The following is a 20,797-nucleotide window of genomic DNA, read 5'->3' as shown; positions in this document are numbered from 1 at the left end:
ATGGAGAACCCGACCCTCTCGCGTGAGAAGGTCCTCTCTTTGTGAAAGACATATTGCCGGGCAGATGGTCATGTCCAGAAGGTCCAGATACCACGTCCTCCGAGAGCCAATCCGGAGCAATTCGGATCATGTATTTTTCAAACATTTTCAACCTCCTGAGGACTTGAGGAATGAAGGCGACTGGAGGAAATGCATACAGAAGTGGACACTCCCAGTCCACTACGAACGCATCCCCTAGAGCAGCTCTTGAGGGAAATTCCCCTGAGCAGAACAGTTCGCAATTCCGGTTGACAGTGGTCGCAAACAGGTCTATTAGAGGGGTTCCCCAAAGGGTGAAGATCTCTTGAAGGACTTTCTGAGCTAGTTCCCATTCGAGGGAGACTGCGCTCTGCCTGCTCAGAGCGTCTACTGCCATGTTCTCCTCTCTGGCCAGGTGAACTTCTGATATGGAGACTCCTTCTTGAATTGCCCAGAACCAAAGCTGCATTGCCTCTATGGACAGTGGTAGTGACCCTATGTCTTCTCTCTTGTTGAGGTATGTGAGAAACCTGAAGATATTCTCCCAGGTAGAGCCCAGGAATCCCTTATTCAGGTGGCCAGGACACAGCAATTGCTGTTGGATCCAGTTCCTGGTGGTGGACCAGTGGGGGAGGATCACCTGGGTAGGGGAACACAGGGTTGTAATCTGGGAAATGCCCCATGTGAGACGCTGTATTATACTAGAGAAAGGGACGAGGTCCCTGAGGCTTTTATGGGTTGTAGTAAATCGACCGCCCTGCCACCCGATAAACTTCCCTTTTGAAAATCTACTATCCTCTCCGCTTTTGATGAATCTATTGCACACCCCGTTGCATTCAGAAACCATCTTTCTCCGAATCCTTGTTTTCCTACTCCCTATCCAAATACTCCCAATCATTCTCCTTCACGTCCCTCTAATTTTTTCTATTCCGAAACCCTAGTATATTACATTGACCAAACACCACAATTCTCTCCGTTCATTCCACAATCCCAGTTACCCCTGTTGGCTTCACAAACCCTACCAATCCTGTCCCTCTGATTGTCATCTTCCGAAATCCCAATCTACAGTGACAGAGTACAACCATTCCCACAATCCCCTATGTCCTGTTCTCCATCCCGGTAATTCTAGTCTATTTCGCAAACCTTCCCCATCATACCCTGTAGGATTTTCAAAATTCTTTGACTTCCCCTCTTTCCGTCACAAACACCTTTGCACAACTGACTTGTAATAAAACTGTTTTACTGACATGTCCCGACACAAGGGTCAGGCCAAGTCAGGCAATTGACTTATATCGGACAAACCTGACGGCCCTTCCTTTTCCCCACAGGGAGAAAAGGTGGAGCGGGAGAGTACAGTATGAGCAAGGCGAGTACAGCCGACAGCACGATGAGTCAGCTAATCAGGCGCAGCAGTTCCAGCAGTGAAAGACAGGAATCGAGAGGTTGGCGAGGAGAGAAATGACCTTGCCCTTTTCGCCAGACCCATGGAACCTTTGTGGAAGAGAAGACTGCAAACAATAGCACAAGTGTCTTGCAGCAGATGTCAACGGTACACAGGCCAAGCCTATGCCGATAAGCAGGAGGGAGGGAAGCTCCCGTTCCCAAGTTACTGGCCTTGACTCCAGGAAAGCCAAAAGCCAAGCAGTTCATCACAGCTGGTGAGTCGAGGGGAGAATCGAGAAGAACCAGGCTAGGTTGAATGAAAAGCGCAACGTGGCAAGTTTGAACCAAGTTTAATGAACTGTATAAAGAAATGTAAAAAGTGCTATGGGGAGACCGGTTGTAGGAGGAAAACCGGCACCACATGGGTGCTAATTCAAGAGACTCTGGTCGATGCCCATCGAACTACGGATACCAGGCGGCTGTAGGAGAATTGCGAATGTTAGGTAGAAACCTGTGCAGTTCCCTTAGGGACCACTGCAAAAAGTTTAAGACTACAGGTGTTAGCAGTAAACCCAATTGGTAGCAGTCTGTACCACCCAGATTTACCTGGTAGCTGTGGCGGAGCAGTCAGACTTCTCTCAAGAGGAGTTAGGCAGTATATAGAGTATACACAATAGGGCTAGCGATACAGTAGTACAAACAAACACTGACCAGAGCTTTGGTATAAAAGTATATAATTATTTATATAAAAAACATAATTGTAAAAATACACTGGCACTAATATGTCAAGCAAGTTCAAACACAGTCACTAGAAATATATACACCTCCCTAAATAATTATTTGACAAGTCTAGGTTAATACACCGCTTATTTAGCAAAACAGAGGTGAGCACGTAACCATAGATGGCACTCTAATAATTATTTAAAAAGGGAGAGAAAAGGCAGAAATAGGAAAAACACACAATACCAACACTTTTAAAGAACCACAGCAAGTCAAGAAAGGCAGGGTCTACTGTAGAGCAAAAAGTTCATAGGCCAGGCCCACTCTTGGAGAGAGCAAGGCGGAATGTGCCCAAGATCACACAGTGGAAATTCACTAAAAGTCTTTGCAAGAAAGTCAAAAAGAGGTTGGATCAAGATAGAAAGGTAATGTTAACAGGTCTGAAGTCACCCCAGGATAGAGAGTCAAGAATTTACGGGACACCTTGGACAGTCTGTTGCAAGGGAGACCAGGCGGGTCACAGTACCTGAAATGGTGAGAAAGCTCCAGCAGGGGCAGTTGTTTCTGGCAGCGGGTGCAAGTCGGTGCTTCGTTGCGGAGGAAGAGAAGATCTCGACGTGGAGGAAAGCTGGAGACCATTGCACTGCCAGGGAAGAAACCAGCCGCGGAGTTTCCCGGTTAAAAGGTACTACCCTTTTATTTGCGGTAGTGGTGAAGCGTGGCTATCCGGCCGACGGGGTGCTTGGCATGGGCGATTCGACCACGAGACGATCCAGGAAGGCGAAAAAGGCGAACTGGTTGGTCCCACCAGCTCAAATGGAAGAAGACTCTCCTGGAAGAAGATCTTCTCTGTCGCCAGGAAAGTGGTGAGTATCGTACAGCAGAGCTCCACCATTGGTGTCGTCGTAGAAGATGGCTCAGATTCTCCCCTCTTCGGATTCTTTAGGTCCTGTGGCGACGTCTGAAGTTCCAGTCCCCAAAGCCCTGCTTTTATGCAGCAAAACCCCCATTCATCAGCCTAGCTGTCAATCAAACATGCTAAGTGGTGAGCCGGGCGGCTCACCACTGGGCCAATCGCACAAGAGTGCGACTTGAGTTGCCAAGGCAACTCAGTCCAGAGTGCCTATTCCCCCCCCTCCCACACATCCTTTAGACTCAAACAGAGTGGCACCACTTTTGGAGGCTTCTGTGTAGAAGCGCGCCAAAAGTGGAACAAAGGGCTCGACTTGGGTTGGAGTTAGAGGCGAACACAAACGCCATTTTAAAACTGAGCCCTGGCAAAAAGACCCAACCGGGGTATAAATATTAAATAAATAACCCGGCGGTATCTTTAACATTGCACCAAAAAAGTGGTGCGTTTAAAATGAATGGGAAAATCCCATAGGAAATATTCCGGTGGAATATTTCGCGTGGTAATCACTGCCACCAGCCAGAGACTCAACAAGGGGGGGCTGGACAGTGCCCCCTTGAAAAACAGACCCAGGCGAAATCGAATTACCCCTACCAGTACTTCCACAATATGATGGTTTGTACTGGTTCAGTTCACAATTTGAGACTAGTAAAGTCAATGGTGACTTTACATGCCCTTTGAGACAGTAGTCAGTCCCAGGGTATGGAGTCTATGTTTGGGAGTCACTATGACACCCCTGTGTTACTGCACTGAGGGTGCTGTGTAACACACTTACCAAAAACACATGAAGCCCTATGGAGTAAAAGGCCCCACAGCCCATAAAACACATTACAAAGTCAAAGGACATTCTCAAATCATGCCTGAGAGTGGGAGAAAAGAGTCTCACTCTTAGCAGGAGAAAAAAATAAACACCAAAAATCCAGCAAAGCTGCTGGGGGACTCACTAGGTTTGGGAAATTAGCCTTTACAGAAAATTCTCCCTAACAGTGAAAGAGGTCTAAGTGGTCATACAGGAGGTCTACTAAAGGCCCCATACAATCAAAAGAGTTTGATCTGTACTCTACGAGAGAAAGCAAGGGAAGTGAATCCCGAAAATACAAGCACATGTGAAGTCGGTCAGGGTCCTAGACAGACAGAGGGAGATCCAGGGGTGAAGCCATCAACCAATTACTGGCAGTCAAGAGGGATACGAGCCTGACCGAGTGAGATACAGGGGTGAAGCTTACACCTGAAAGTTCATTGAAAAAGAATGGTCATATAATTTGCGAAATGAGGTATGTAAGAAGGGTCAGAACCCAGAAGAGGGGGACCCAAGGGTAAACCCATCACCCAGCAAACATTGGAAACAAACTATTTGTTAAAGGAACTTTTGTTTTGTTATTTGAACAAGTCAGGTCCTATAAGGCAAGAGACTTGAGTAAAAACCAGACCTGGCCATCGAGGGCCCCGACGGCTGAAAGCTCGAGAGTTAAAACCTGAACTATCATCTCGGGCTAGATCAGCTCGAGAGTGTGTCCTGAGAGCTTCCAGTAGAACTGTTGTCTCGTGCTGGAGAAGCCCGAGACTATACTGTGCTCCAAGCTCCCATCTTACCCTGTGTCCAAAACGTGGGGAAGGGAGACCCAAGCTACCGCATCCTGAAATATTATTTGAGAACACTTATTTTCTTGAGAACTATCTCACACACCTTTTTGTATTAGTTGGCAGGTTTGGCAATAGGTTTCTAAATATAGGTCATTTTGTTTTTGACACAACGCCACTAGGACTGCCTTATTTTTAATTTGATGGCCGACGCTTACTCCTATCCTAGATTTAGGTTTAGAATAGGCATTTTTCCAACCTGCATACAGCATTCATTGTTCAATAAACACCCTTGAACTGTGGTCACTTGTGTCTGTCTTACTTGTTGCCACCATGAGTTTCTCACAGGTACATGGCTGCCTTGACTCTTACTGTATGCGCATGCTGTCATGATCTCTGCTTCCAAAAGATCAGGACTTGCCCGACTCCCTTGGAAGCAGACCCATAACCCCGGTTCCGAGTGCCAGCCAGTCCCAATTGGGACCTTTTGGACCCTGTCCTGGCGCCAGTGGCACCAGGCTCATAAAGATGCCCAGTCCCAGCGCTGGAAGCGCCGGGCTCATAATGCTTGGGTGGACTTACCTGCAGCTGACCATGCTGCTTACTTATCAGCCAGTTGAGCCCCTGATCCTCTTCTGTTTGGGACTACTTTTCCTGTTGGGTGGGGCAGGAGCCACTCCCTAGGTTCAGAACACTGGAACTCTTCTGGAAAGCAGGAACTCTTTTCTTACCTAGGCGAGGCTGTGGAAGGAGGGACCTAAGCACTACAGGAGGCTATTTAAACCACACCCGATGGATGAATCTTGCTTTGCGTTATTCTGCATTCTCTGCAGCAGAACGCTCATCGTGTCTTCTGCTTCTGATCCTGGGCCTAATGGAACAAAGGCTTACCATCCTGGAATCCAGTCTTCAGCAGCACCTGTAAAGACAAAAAAAGAACAGGTTAGCACTACGGTCTTCAGTGGCAGCGCATCTCTTACCTGGTCCATCGGCTGTCACCAACGCCTCGCGCTGCATTCCGACATCTGAAAGACAAAGGCTTACCTACTCTTCGCATGCTCCGGAGGTCTTCGCACTGCATTCCGGCATCTGAAAGACAAAAGCTTACCAGCTCTTTTCACGCTCCGGAGGCCTTCGGCACTGCATCCCGCATCTGAAAGACAAAAGAAGGTGCGTTTAAAGACATTGGGCTACTTTATTACTCACGTGCCCTTACTCCTTCCCACGCCGAATCCAGTGGGTATTCCAGCACCCTTCAGCTTCTCTAAAGCTCCGAACTTGTACCTGCAAGATAAAAGGGACAGTTAGTGCGCATCGTGAAGCAGGCTACAAGCGCTTACTTACGTGCTTCCAGGCGCTTCTATTCCTCACGCGGGTTCGATCCTCAACTCTCATCAGCCCGCCATCCGCCATCGCCGGAACCCTGCAAAACAAGAGATATCATTACAAAAGACTTTTAAGACATTTGAAGTGCCCAGAACTTACCGTTCGTGCAGTTAACGACGGACAGCAGTCCTCTGAGGTCAAGAGGCCTGCACCCTTATCCAGTGAAGAAACTGGTTACGGCACCCTGCCCCGAGGCAGATGGAGAGCTCGGCGTTCACTTACCTAAGGTGAGGGCGTTAACCTTTGGGATTCTACAGGAGAAGAGAAAGGGAAGAGGAGAGAGGCACCCAATAACCCCAGTTCATTAATCCCATATTTTCTATCTGCAGACATCTTACTCTTCGAGTCAGACATACAGTGCACAGAGGTCCAGCCCAAAGAGCCAACCGTGTGTTACACATCACTTTTGAAGATACGGCATTCACCCAGTCAAGACCGGCGCCTCTGCGGGAATCAGGTGAGCGTTACACATGCATGCCCTGCGGCGGATCCTTACGTTGAACCTTGTATGTCTCAAGGATCGCTGCTGTCATCCATCGAAATATAGATGCCTCAGAGGCTTGCTGACCAGACCGGGAGCCTCCAAATGTTACAAACAGTGCGTCTGTCTTGCGGATGCATTTCGTTCTGTCCAGATAGAATTTCAACGCTCTCCTGACATTCAGACAGTGGAGTGTTTTCTCCGCATCTTCCTTGGGGCCTGGGAAGAATGTGGGCAATACAATCTCCTCGTTGACATGAAAGGATGACACCACCTTTTGAAGCAACTTCGGGTGGGTGCGATGCACCACCTGGTCATCGTGAAATCTAGTGTATGGCTCTGAGGCGACTAACGCCTGTATCTCACTCACTCTGCGATCTGACGTAAGCCCAACCAGAAGGGCGGTCTTCTGAGTGACCATCTTGATGATAATAATAATTATTTCGCATTTATACAGCGCTGCGAACCCCCAGGTATCTGAGCGCTGCTTATTATTACCTACGGTGTGTGGTGCTCATTTATCGACCTCGGAAGGATGAAAGGCTGAGTTTGGCCCTGCCGGGATTCGAACCTGCGTTAGCAGGCTCTGCACAGATGTCAAAGCGAGCGTTCTATTCGCTGTGCCACTTGACCAGCTGATATCCGCTGTGGCCATGGATTTGAATGGTTCGTGGGCTATAGCACTTTGCACCACATTGAGGTCCCTAACGGGGTACAGGCGTTTCACTGGGGATACAGCCTGGTCAAGCCAGTTGGGTGTTTTTTCACTACGGGATTGGCCGAATACAGGATAAGAGTCAGAGATCCTGTATGCGCCAATAGCGGCCAGGTATGTCCGGCAGGTATCCACCTGGACACCCGACCTGGCGAGATAGGCCGAGAATGATGAGACCTGGTCCAGGATGCATGTCAGTGGATTCACCCCATTTTCCTTAGCCCAAAAACAGAAGCTTGTCCATTGCTTTTGTACTGCTTGCACATAGCCAGACTTCTGGCACTTTGAATGATCTCCAGATTGACGCTAGACAACTGAAGGTGCTGGAGCGTTAGCTGTTTAGGAACCAGGCCGCTAGGACTAGCCTCTACGGGGAGGGGTGCAGCACTGTGCCTCCATGCTGTGCTAGTAGAGGGCCCTCCCCCAAGGGAAGTAGCATCTCCGGCAGGGTTGACAGTTGCCGCAGGTCCGAGAACCAGGGTGGTGCCGGCCAGCAAGGCGCTATGAGGATTATCTTCAAATTCCGAGAGTTCCTGATCTTGATCACCACCTTGTGCACCAGCAGTGTGGATGGGAATGCATATGCCCACATACCGTTCCAAGGTATCTGGAGTACGTCCCCTGGAGAGTTGCATCCCCTTCCTCCCCAGGACATGAATTGCTGACACGTCTGGTTGGTTACTGTCGCAAATAAGTCTGCGATGGGGTGGCCCCATCTGCTGAACTCTTCCTGGAGGACTCTCCCATTTAGCTGCCGCTCGCAATTGTGAGTGGCCAGGTGACTGAGTCGGTCTGCTTCCAGGTTGGATTCTCCCAGAAGGTGAACTGCCGAGATCCACACCTCTTGACTGATAGCCCATTCCCAGATTTCCAGGGTCAACTAGCACATCTGCAGGGATCTGGTGCCCCCCTGTTTGTGGATATAGTACATGCAGGACGTGTTGTCTGTCTGAATGCACACATACCTGCCCTTGATGGTCGGAAGACGTAAGTTCCATAAGTTGCCATAAGTTCCAGCCAGTTGATTTGATTCTGCCGGTCGGTCTGTGTCCAGAGCCCATGCACCGAGTGTGGCCCCAGAGTGATTCTCCACCCATCGAGGGAGGAGTCAGTGGAAATGGTGTACGCTATGGGAGTGTGCGGAACAGTCTTCCCACCAAGATGCTCTCCTGCTAGTACCATTCAAGATCATGGTCCAGATGTTTGGGGATGGAGACCTGGGCTCCCTCATGGCGGGACTCCCGATGCCAGGAATTCAGAAAATGCAACTGAAGCCTCCTCATACAGAGCCTGGTGTACTGGACCGCCAGGAGGCATGCTGCCAGAAAGCCCAGAAGGTGTTGATGCCACCAGGCCATGGTGACTGACCTGCTGCGGAAATGGGAGACGGCAGTCCGAATCACTGTAACCTTGTCCCCCGTGGGGAAAACCCTCTGCTGTCCCATAACAGGCCCAGAAACACTAGCGTCTGTGTAGGGATGAGCTGGGATTTCCGGTAAGTGATTCAAAACTCCAGGTCGAATAGGGTGGAGATGAGCCTGTCCGCTGAGGCTCAAACCTGCTCTGGAGACGATCCCCTGGCTACCCAATCATTGAGGTATGGATAGACATGCAGCCCCTTTGACCTGAGGAGAGCTGTTACCGCATTTATGAGCCTTGTGAAGACTTTCTGAGCTGAATTTAACCCCAAGGGCAGAACCTTTTACTGGAAATGCAGGCTCAGGTCCCGGAACCTGAGGAAGGCCCGGTGAGGCTGCACAAGGGGAACGTGGAGATACGAGTTGTCCAAGTCCAGGGAACACATCCATTGTCTCCCACACAGTGTCTCGGCTATGAGCGTTGGCATCACCATCTTGAACTTCTGCAGGGGCAGGTCACGATTGAGGGAAGACAAATTCAACACCACTCACAGGCCCACCTGGATCTTCTTTTGAATAGCAAAGATGCAGGAGTAAAATCCCTGCCTCTGCTGGGAGGGAGGAACCTCCTCTACCGCCTCGCTCTCTACAAGGGAGTGAATCTCTGCTAGGAGTGATGGTGTACCGATCTGGGGGAGAGAACTTGGGAAAGGAGAGGGAAGAGGTAACCAGAAGTCCCAGGACACAACTGAGATGACCCATGAGTTTGCAAACTTCACCCGCCAAGCCTGACTGTGCAGGGCCAGCCTGCCCCCGACTGTTAGCCGTGTCAATGTGGCCTCCATAATGTCCAGTGCCATGGGTGTCGCCTGAGCTACACCTACTTTTAAGGAAGCTTGTTTGTCCTTAGGGAGGTCAGGCAGAAAATCTGCAATTTCCCTTCACAGGCGTTGATTGGCCGCATCCAGGATGGTGTCTGCGTTGGCCTGCCTGAGATGTAGACCAACATTAGGGAAGACTTTCTTGCCATATGATTCAAGAGTCTTTTCCTCCTTGTTCAAGAGGGCTGTCATGGCAGTACTAGACGAGGACGACTGGGGCTTGGCATTCATGGCTGCCGCAGCGATAACTGATGAGAAGTTGTGTGTGGTAGAAAGTAGCATTATGTCCCCCTCGGCCTGCATGAATTTAGCATCCAGCTTCTTGTTAACCAGTTGCGTGGAGTGTGGCTTGAGCCAACCTTTCGTGGCTAAAACCTCCACATCCTTCGGTAGTAGGATGCCAGACCTCGCCTCCGCCCTGATGCTCAGGACCTCCGCCAGAACTCCTGACTCAGGAAGCTCCTTCTACGGCTGGGGAATGCCCAGGTATTCCGCCAGGCAAGCAATCCTGTCATGGAAGGCTTTTGCAGAGGAAGGTGTGTTCTGATCCTCCTAGTCTGTGTGGTGCTGGTCATCTACCCCTGGGGGGCGGGTGAACTCAGCTTCCTACGTAGGCGCTTCCGGTGTGGGGGTCTGCACCAGTACCGGGGCTGCTGTATAGTCAGGGACGGGCTGCTGCAGAGGTGGAGGCTGGAGCATGGGCTGTGCTGCGGTGGTCTGCGCGGGTGGAGCCGGAGGCAACATGTCCTTGATAATTGTGAGAAACCTGAAGTTGTCTCACCCACTGGTCCCGGGGATCTGTCATCCAGGTTGCCAGGACACAGCCATCGCAATTGGACCCAGTTCCTGGGGGTGGACCAGTGCGGGAGGATCACCTGGATGGGGGGTCTTTGGGGAGTGGAAGTGACGCCTTCTCCCCACACCCTGACTAGTAGGATACTCTACCACACCGCCCTGCCCCTTTTCCAACACAAACACTTGCTTACAGCGTGAACAACAATGGACTAATACCCGAGCCGTTTACTTGACATGTCCCAAACAAGGGTCAGGCAAGGTCAGGCAATTACAGACAACTACAAACACCTGCCTACCCTTCCCTTATGGATAAAAGGCAGAGCAAAAGAGCACACTCCGAGCAAGGCTGAACGCATGAGGAAGCGGCCATTCCAGGACTGCAGTTCAAACGGAGGGGAAAGGTCGCAAGACCTGAAGGGAGGGAGTTGCCATTGCCCTTTTCAACCAAGACCCGCAGATCCTCCGATGAAAGAAACATAAGACTGCCAAATGGTGTGACAGATGTCAGCGGTCATGACACCCTCCCGCACTGATAGCCAGGACGAGGAGACGTGGTTGCCATTGTGGTACCGTCCTTGACTCCAGCTGCAAAGGAACCGCCAACGAATTCAGCATAACCGTGAGTTGGAAGAACCGGATAGTCACCCGGACTGTGTTGGGATCAAGGTTGCAGTGGCAACATTAAGAAGATAAATAGACAAGAGGTCTTTTGTAAACAAACTTGGTACCAGATATAGAGTGGTCTGACGCCACATGGGCCCTTGATCGGAGGTCTCTGGCTGGTGCCTCACTGCTGAACAAAGACACTGTTGAACATTGTGAGTAAAGAAACTACAAGTACCAAGAGGCCATAGGGAAGGCCGGCATAAGGCGTTAAGGTGGTCATACAAGGGTCAAGTCAATTCCCTTGTACAATCGAAAGTCCTTGACACATTGCAGAAGTTGTGACTGTTGTGAAACTGGCGTTTGCATCCGGCTGAGGGGAACACTGTGCAAACTACAAATTTGTGAAACAGACACTTGCCGTAGACTAACAGAGTGACCCAGCGAGACGGGATTGCCCTACGGAAGATTGGAAAGTGTTTTGAAATGTTTGAGCCCGGATGAGGGGGACCTCACTAAACTGAGGGGTTGATTAAAAAGACATTGAGACTTATGAATATTACAAATAAGGAGATGCAAAGAGTAAAATTGTGAAGAAGTTAAGTGTGCAACATTGGGATGACAAGTATGAACCTGGCTGAGGGATGTCCACAGTGAGTGGTTGATCTGAGCCCGAGTGAGGGAGGCAGACGACAGAAGGACCGGAGCCCAGCTGAGGGGGATCCAAGAGTGAAAGGGTAATTACCCGACGTAAAGGTTAACAGAAGGAACTTTTGTTTTGTTGTTTTTGGCTCATCAAGACCTCTGAAGAAAGACTTTGCATGAGAAGAGATTTGGGCACAGAAGGCCCTGATACTGGGAAAAGAAACTGTAAGCTTGTACCGGAGAAGCCCGGGAGTGCGCCGAGTCTCACCTTGTCCCATGCTAAAAACACAGGGAAGAGACCCCCCCTCACAACATCCTGATTTATCATTTTGTGAACATTATCCCACGCTACTTCATAGAATAGCGGTAAGGATTGGCAATAGGTCCCATTTTATATTTAGGTTTAGATTAGGCGTTTATCTCACCCACTTTACAGTTTAATAAACACCCTTGAACTGATCACTTGTGTCCATCTTACTTTGATGACATGCCTTTGTTACATAATGCCCCTGAAAATGGTGCCCATTTGTGGGGACCGCATGAGAGATCTGAATGTCAAAAACCTGTCCTCACAGGCTAGCTGGGCGCGATCATGCACGGAGGTGCGGGGGCGGTGGTCAAAACGCCTGCTGCCTACCCATACCTTGTCCATACATAGGGTCACTGTACCTGGAACACGAGGTGTTGGGGTAAGACATGGCCCAGGTGGCGCGTGTCAGTGGTACCCAGTCTGCCATTGGAGTAAAGCTTCTCCTCCGTTGATCACCGGGCAGGCGGGCCTCTGCGACTGCCTGCGTGGGTTCCCGCCTTTGATGATCAGAAGTGGCAGCCAGCTTGTCTCGTGCTGCCACCATCACTCAGTCTTAGACAGTTCAAGGGTTTTTAAAGTTGTTTGTGGAGCATAGGTCCATCCCTTTCTCCCTAATCTTGTATTGACTCTCCTCCCTAACCAAGGCATGCATAACTACTGGTTAGTAAGCTATTGAATGTTAACCCCTACTTTATAATCAATGTCTTTATGTATGGTGCCCAAAGTGCTGGCTATCTAAACCCTTACTGTAAGGGTAAAGTCTTCTAATGGAAAATATGGATAGTGACTTGAACTTAATTGCTTAGATTCTGCCTGGTTCACTCAGACCGAGGCTCACCTGTTCTCTTCTACTCTTACTGTCTCACCCTCCACCTTTCTCCTCTCATCAATCTTCAATCCCTTCAATGTTTCACTCACTCCTAGTTCTTGCTGCTACACGTTGATGTTACTTCTCCTTACTCCAGATTACTAATCTGCCTGTCCTGCTCCACTCCTCCACACCTACTCTGTTCCAACTACCACTACTCTCCTATACCTTCTACCACACTGTTCCCACTCCTCTCCTCCCCCACCTCCACTACTCTCCTCCTCCTCCACCACTACCCTCCTCCACCTCCCTCGCCGCCACTACTCTCCTCCTCCTCTCCCGCCGCCACTACTCTCCTCCTCCTCTCCCGCCGCCACTACTCTCCTCCTCCTCTCCCGCCGCCACTACTCTCCTCCTCCTCCCCCACTCCTCTCCTCCTCCTCCCCCGCCGCCACTACTCTCCTCCTCCTCCCCCGCCACTACACAACTACAGACACCCTTCTTTCACTATGTACCATTCACCTCTCAAATTCAGTCCTTCCTTTCACCTCTCTACACACTCGCCACACAGAATCACTCTGCAGAACCACTTCCACTCCTAAGCCAGCATCTCACCTTCTTAACAAGCCCCTTTCTCCCTTCCTTGTGCCTGGTCGTTCTTCACCTCCACCTTGGACCTCATCCGAAAAACCCAAACTTGATTCCTGTTCCTTGCTTAAATCCCTTTACCTCTGTGAGGATTGGTCACCTTTCCCTGGCTAATCAGCACCCATCTTCCCCATACAGGATGTGTATATGTGAGGGAAAGCCTTGAAAAGGGGACTAGGCCCCCACACAGTCTTGTTGCATCCACGAGATGTCAGCCCTGAACACCCACTGTCTATGTTTGTGTTCCCGGGACCCTGGTTCTTTGAGTCTCCCGTTAAGTCCATCAGGTGATAAGAGTTTTCCTTCTTTTCCCTTTACCCAGAAGTCTAGGGGGTGGTTTGGGTGTTGCTGTGTAGGACTGCAGCATCTCTCCCTTCTGTTCTTGGAATGTCTGTCTGTCTGTCTCTCTCTCTCCTCTCTCTCATATCATCACAGCAGTGAGGCCGATATTACGTCGTCAGTCTGCTGGGTTACTGCTGCTACAGAAGCTCTGAAACTGACAGAAAAAAAACTGGCACACATCTGACTTTAGAGACCTGGCAGGAGATAAGGAACTACAAACATGCAGGCAACAAAGGTGGTGGGGGAGGGGAGGAAGGAATTTGGGGCCTCTGCTGCCACCGTCCACCTCATGGGTAAGACTGGTTTTGGATGGCTCCCTCGTAGGCCTCCTCCGTCCCCGGCGGAGTGGGTTTCCCGTTCCACATTGACAAGGCCAGTTTACTGGCCTTGTCACACTTGCTTCTGCCAAAAAAGTCATCTTATCTTGAGCATCAACTGGCAGTTTTCCTTCCCAATTGCAGAGTGGAGTCATGAAGTGGTCCAATGCTTTATCAGTTCAGACAAAAAAAAAAGAAACTCACAATCATTTGCCTGAAAACAAAACTCTGGTTGCCAAACGGTCTATCCAATCGTACTCAGTGGGTTTTCATTCCACCATTCAAATCCTCTTTTCGGGCCTCCATATCGAAAGTCTAAGGTGCTTAGCTCCATCACCCCTAATGTTTAATACTTTCCTGCTTTTAAATTCTATCACAGACAATTACTCAGCTTGTCACACTTTCATTTTACTCCCTCGCAGTGTTCAGCCTTTCAGCCAATGTGAGTGCCATACTGACAGACAAGTAGTGGCAGCTTGTTCAATCCGGTCCCAAAGATCAACTATGGCCCAGAAACTCCTGGTGCTAATGTTTTGGCTAGTCAGATGCGGTTAACTTTCTTTGCATGTGTTGGCGTCATGCCTGTGATACAGACTTCCTATAACTGTATAACTATGATCTCTTTAGAAGTGTTACATCCCTTGCAGTCTTCCCTCTTAATCCTCATTTCCCCAAGCACTCATTTACACACAAGGATTGTTTTACCCTCTTCATCTTCCAAAATGCTGACGTCAGTTAATGCTATAAATCAGAATTGTGTGGCATATATCTTCCGTTTTTAAACTCTTAACAAAGCCCAACTTAATGGCAGAGGATTTGGAGATATCTTAAACAATGGCATCTTTTGAAGACCAATGACAAAAAAACCTCTGAATATTTAGCTGTCGTGGTATTATGTCACAAGAAAACAAACCAAAAGGAAGAATTTTGAAGGCAACTAAGGTTACACTTAACTCGAAAATTCAACCAATTGAGCAACCATGAAAACTTTGTAACAATAATCATTATCAAAGATGAATGAAGGTTTGTCAAATTAGGCAATTACACCAAACAAGCTATTAAATCAGTTATACAAGCTCTCTTCATTTCATTACCTGACAGCTGGGGACTTCTGCTGCCATGTGAGCTGCCCCGACTAGACTTGCTGCCTTTGCTTTTTGTGGGTTTCCGCCTCCTGCCAGAGAGAGGGGCAGCTGGTGGGATGATGACTGCAGGTGGAACTTTTCCAAGTGCCGTATAGAGCAGCTCAATCTCTTGCTTCTGACGAACCTGTAGCTCCTGAATCTCCTTGAGGTGTCTGAGGAGAAACAAGTATGTGCTGGGTTGGTTTATTGGTTAACATTGCTCTATGTCAGGTTTTGTAGAAAGTGACTGTTTTCTACTGTGACAATAATCAGATGAAAGTTGACAGGCAAAAAGCAATAGTTTGAAAATGAATATCAGTGAAACCTTAATACTTATAAAAAAACCCATCTCAAAAGCAACTGAAGCAAAACATGGCGTATTTACAGTCAGCAAAGTATTACAATCTTTTTTGCAAAACATTATGTGTACACTTTAAAGAAAGTAACCTTTTCAAATGCAGCAGTAAAGTGTTTTTGTTATCTGCTCCCATATTGTAAGTGGGTAGGTTGAAGGTGGAACGGCATAGAGAGGGTTTTCTACCATTTTCTGTTGATCTATTGGTGAAGAGAAAGGCATTTTGGAGGGGATTCTGGTCACTGGAACGCTTGCACACTGAGAACAGGGAAGTTTCCCCAGTGGGGCGTTTGGGGCTACACAGGGTGCCTTATTGTATGTGCAAAGTAGTGAATGCTTAGCACAAGGAAGCGGAGGCATTATTTTTTGGTGCACAGGCAGACGTGTATTGGGGTGTATAGGACGATGGATGTTACAAACCAGTGGCATATTATTTCCATGTAAAATATAGGGTTCAATTCAGCACTTGGCAGGAGTGGTACAAACATCAGCATTTTAAAATACCTGATGTTTTACCACTCCACCAAATGTTAAGTTTTGTTACCAAAACATTTTTTCCCTCACCTGAAATTTCCTCCACACTAGAGCATTACCACATCTGGTAATACTGCATGGCCCCAATGGAGTCCTATGGATTCTGAAATGAGGAGAAACAGAAGCGTCTGCATGACTCTGAATCATGCATAAATATCCAGTTACTGCATTTTACACCTTGCAGCAACGGTACATGAGTTTGGAGGTATTACCAATGATTATACTGCCAAACTCCTAATCCTGTCTATAGTGTGTTGTCATGTTTTTACCCATTTTTTTATTGTTTGTCAGTATTGCTTACCTTCTAAGGCGCAGTTGCTGCCATTTCAATCACTTTCTGTACTCACAAAATGATTGTCTTGAGGAGACCACTTTTCACTGCCTATATATTGCCTCAGGCAGTGCACCCTGTAATGGCTACCCTTTGGAATCTGCATTTAGGATTCGATTAATTGCCTTTTTAACTAATGTATCTCCTCGATTTAGGTTATTTTCTTAGGAACTAAGAGCATTTTAATGGACATTTGTCAGAAGAACAAGTTACTTAAAAACTGGTAACGTTCTTTCGACTGGATGTTCCTCCAACGTATTCTTCACCTTTGACACGTTAGGTCCAGCTTCGGCTACTTCGGAAAAACTTTCGGCAGAGGGTGCCCTGCATCAATGGCGTTGGGTCTATGTCCCTCGAAGGTTCCGTCGAGGGTGATGTCATTGGATGGTATAAGTAGCATGCACGGTGCCCGTTGGCCTCAGTTCTGTTTTTCTGCAAACTTGTTTGCTTCATGAAACTCGGCATGCCTCGTTGAAAATTGATTGCGTAGTTTCCATAACACGGATTCCTGCTCAAAATGTCAGGCTAGGACAGGAAAAGCCTAACGAGAATGAAAGAGGAAGTTGCAGGTAGGGAAGTTAACCAAAACCCGACAGTCCCGACCTGATCGCTCTTCAACTGCAGAGTCGAGAGACCCCTCTCCTCGACCAAAGAAAGATAAAAATGATCAAGGTCCCGTAGGGCTCACGCAATTCTTCGTTCTCAGCAAAGCGATCGATGAGGAGGCACCATTGGTCGCCTTCCTCTTCATCCCCGTCAGGTGAAACCCCGGAGAGGGTAGGATGCCCCACCAAACAGTCGACGCCCGGGGAGTGGGAAGCATTCCGCTTAGAAATTATTAAGATATTTGAAAAACAGGGTACGGCTCCGTCCGTGCCTTCTATTGAAGCCGGCAGGGAGCAGTCCCGATCCGACACTCGCAAGCCCTCAAGCCCGGGTGTTCGGTGTGATTCACATTGAGAGTCCTCGAAGCCTCGAGTGAGTAAAAATCACTCGCGACATGGTCAGTGTTCGAGATCATCGATGCCTTCGAAGCCTGTAGAACCCTCAAAGTCAAAACCGTTGAAGGGGCCCATCAATTTGTCAATGATATCTAAACCATCAGCGCCATTTTTGACATAGACGCAGAAAGTACCGGTTGGGTCAGTTCAGCCCCCAGAACCTGAGGAAATTCAAAAAGGCTAAAACCCAAAATGCCTTCAAAATCTGTTCCTGAAAAAACTTTCACTCCTCTGCCAAAGAAGGCTTTTTTCAAATCCATCTCTTCCATCTTTGAGGAAGAGGAAAGATCAGATGGGGAGGATGCCCCTTTTGGGCTCCAGTATGGAACTCCCAATGTGCCGGAATGCCTCACATCAGAGGAGAGCAAGATGGAAGATGTTTGTGATACCTTACATAGTGCCAGTGGCATTTATACTTCTCCTGATTTGGAGTTCAGCAGGCCAGAACTTGGGGAGCACCCCGACTCCTCATACCGACAACTGATGTCTAGAGTGGTGGAGTATTTAGGCGGTGCTAGACCCTTGGTACAGTTTGTTCAGGATGATGAGACTGATATTCTAGACCAAGGTCCACCTATAGATCCTACATTACCATTCCATGTGGCTCTGAAAAAAAAAAAGGGTGGCCAGAAATTGGGAGACCCCGGACACCAATCCCAAATTATAAGTTACTCACCGTAGTAACTAACATACTCCTAGTTCATAGCCCCCTTTCCTCCATACTGTATGGGCATCCCTCGCTAGGGACGGGAAACAGAACCTTTTTCACCAGAAAAATCATCTTCCCCATTAAATATAGCTGCGAGTGGGGACGCGGCCCTGGGAGCATGCGCTCCCCTGACTCCGCCCACCGGCACCACTCCTCAGTCCCATTTGATGCGTCAACAATTTTAACATTGCCTATTGACACAAATTCCATCATGGGGGTGGGATGGGAACGGTGGGACGTATGGAGGAAAGTGGACTATGGATTAGGAGTATGTTACTCACTACGGTGAGTAACTTATAATTACTCCTACGTCCCGTCCCCTTTCCTCCATACCCTATGGGCGATTACAACGGAATGAAACCACAGGGTGGAAAATTGCCCCTCTTAAAACAAGCTCTTCAACACTGCCTGGCCAAATGCTGTGTCCAACCTGGCGCTGGCATTCAAGCAGTAGTGCTTGCAGAAGCCAGAGGGAGTAGCGCACATAGCCGCTTTGCTGATAGTCTGCCTCGGGACATGTCTTTGGAAAGCTACCGCCATGGCCTTGGCTCTGATGGCGTGGGCGTACATGTTTGCTGGCAAAGGCTTGTGCTGCCCCTCATACGCCTCCTTGATGGCCATAACCATCCACCTTGCTATGGAAGCCTTGGAGGCCTGACAGAATGCTTTTGATCCCCCAAAGGTGATGAAGAGGGTGTCCGATTTATGCAAGCTCTTGCTTCTGTCCAGGGAAAATCTTATTGCACTGTCTGGATGTCAGGCATGCGCTACCTTCTGAGCCTCATCTTTAGGGTCAGCAAAGAATGTCGGTAATACCATCTCCTCATTCAGGTGAAAAGAGGAGACGACTTTAGGGAGAGATGCGGGGTGTGTTCTAAGCACCACCTTGTCCCTGTGAAATGTAGTATATGGCTCTAATGCAATCAGGGCCTGGATTTCACCAATTCAGCGTGCCGAGGTATGGCCCACTAACCAGGCCGTCTTGATGGTAACTAGCCTGATGTTTGCGGGTGCCATGGGTTCAAATGGTTTATGCGCCAGGGCGCCCAGCACCACATTAAGGTCCCAGACCGGGTGTGGTTTTTTTGATAGGTGGGTGCAATCTGGTCAGACCCGCCAAGTACCCCTCAAACACCGGATCCGAGGATGAAAAGACCTACTCGCCGGAGTTCTTGTAGGCCCCAATGGCAGCTTGATAAATGCAGCAAGTGTCTACCTACACCCTTGAATGTGCAAGTTGCGCTAAGAAGGATAGAACATCATCCAACAAGCAAGTCAATGGATCAATTTCCTTTGACTCTGCCCAGTGACAGACCCTGGTCCACTTGCTTTTGTACTGGCTCCTGGTAGCGTCGCTCCTAGCCCCTTGTACGGTAGCCAGGTTAGCCTGGGACAGGTGGAGATGCTTCAGGGTAACCTGTTCAGGAACCAAGCTGCAAGGGCTAACTTCTGCAGAGCGGGGTGAACCACTATGCCCCCTTGCGGGGAGAGTAAGTGGGCTGGGCCCACCGGGAGGTGTACCGGGGGCTGATCTGACAGGCTGAGAGGTTTGAAGAACCAGGGTCTCGCTGGCTACCATGGCGCTATCAGGATGGGCAGAAGGCTCTGTGAATCCCTGACCCTGCAGATGACCCTGTGCACCAGGGGGTGGGGGGGAAAAAGCATACGCATTCATGTTGTTCCACGGGATCTGCATCTTGTCGCATAACTAACCCCTGCCTTGCCCAAGCCATGAGGCGAACTGGGGGTATTCTCCTGTTGGTGCTGGTGGCAAAGAGGTCCACCTGCAGAAGACCCCACTTGGTGAAGATCCCATGAAGGACCTCCTCGTTCAACTGCCATTCGTAGTTGTCTGATTCTAGTCTGCTGAGCCTGTCCGCCGCTAGGTTGGACTTGCAGGGAGATGGATTGCCGACAAGTGCATGTTTGCTAGAGCCCAGTCCAGGCTAGCCCCCCCCCCCCATCCCTCTAGGGACAGGTCTGTGGTAATGCTGACATGAGGTGCAGGCTGCTAGAAGGGCCTGCCTATCCGCAGGTTGGTGTCTGTACCCCACCAGCCTAGATCCTGGTGGAGATGTTGTGGTATGCTGACTTGCTCCGCCTGAGATCCCTTCTTTTGATTCCAGCAGGCTGAGAAGTGAAGCTGCAGCCTCCTCATTATGAGCCTCATATGTTGCACTGCAAGGAGACATGCCGCCATGACTCCCAACAGGTGTTGGTACCACCACGCTGACGTAATTGCTCTGCTGAGAAAATGCATAGAGGCCCTCTTGATAGCTGTGGTCTTGTCTGCTGAGGGGGAAGATCCTCTTTCTCCTTGTGTCCCATATAAAACCTAGGAAGCTCAGACTCTGCGTGGGCAGTAACTGACTTTTTGAGATTGATAGAAAATCCCAGATCGTATAGTGTGTCCATAAAGGAGGAGGACATGTGCTGTACTCCCTCCGGAGTCCTCGCTCTGACGAGCCAGCCATCTAGATATGAATAAAAGTGGTGGCCCTGTGCCCAGAGTACTGCGTTCATTAGTCTGGTAAAGAGCCCGGGGGCCGTATTGAGTGCAAGGGGTAGAACCATGTATTGAAAGTGAAAAAACTGAACCTCAGAAAGGACCGATTGAGTTCCCAGATAGGGACGCATAGGTAGGCATCCTTCAGATCCAGGGAGCACATCCAGTCTCCCACACACAAGGTCTACAGAATGAAGGCTGGGGTAACCATCTTGAACATTTGGAGGGGAAGGGAAAGGTTCCAGGAAGAACGGTCCAACACAACGCTCAGGCCAGCCTGGTTCTTTTTGTGTATGAGGAAAATTCGTGAATAGAAGCCCTCGACCTGCTGTGAGA

The 20,797-nt window shown here is 49.2% G+C and overlaps 1 protein-coding gene across 8 annotated transcripts in view; it reads right to left on the bottom strand.

The window, feature by feature from the left end:
• The window catches only part of WNK1 (WNK lysine deficient protein kinase 1), a 2,404,646-nt gene that overhangs the window by 361,226 nt on the left and 2,022,623 nt on the right, over positions 1-20,797 (bottom strand). For all 8 annotated transcript variants that reach the window (XM_069628604.1, XM_069628602.1, XM_069628603.1 and 5 more), the window contains one exon: positions 14,996-15,198. In XM_069628604.1, the coding sequence (XP_069484705.1) occupies positions 14,996-15,198 (203 nt within the window). The remainder of the gene's footprint in view (positions 1-14,995; positions 15,199-20,797) is intronic.

The sequence above is a fragment of the Ambystoma mexicanum genome, chromosome 12, assembly GCF_040938575.1.
Source record: "Ambystoma mexicanum isolate Mex_15411 chromosome 12, UKY_AmexF1_1, whole genome shotgun sequence".
NCBI lineage: Eukaryota > Metazoa > Chordata > Amphibia > Caudata > Ambystomatidae > Ambystoma > Ambystoma mexicanum.
This window is presented reverse-complemented; position numbering and strand designations above follow the sequence as displayed.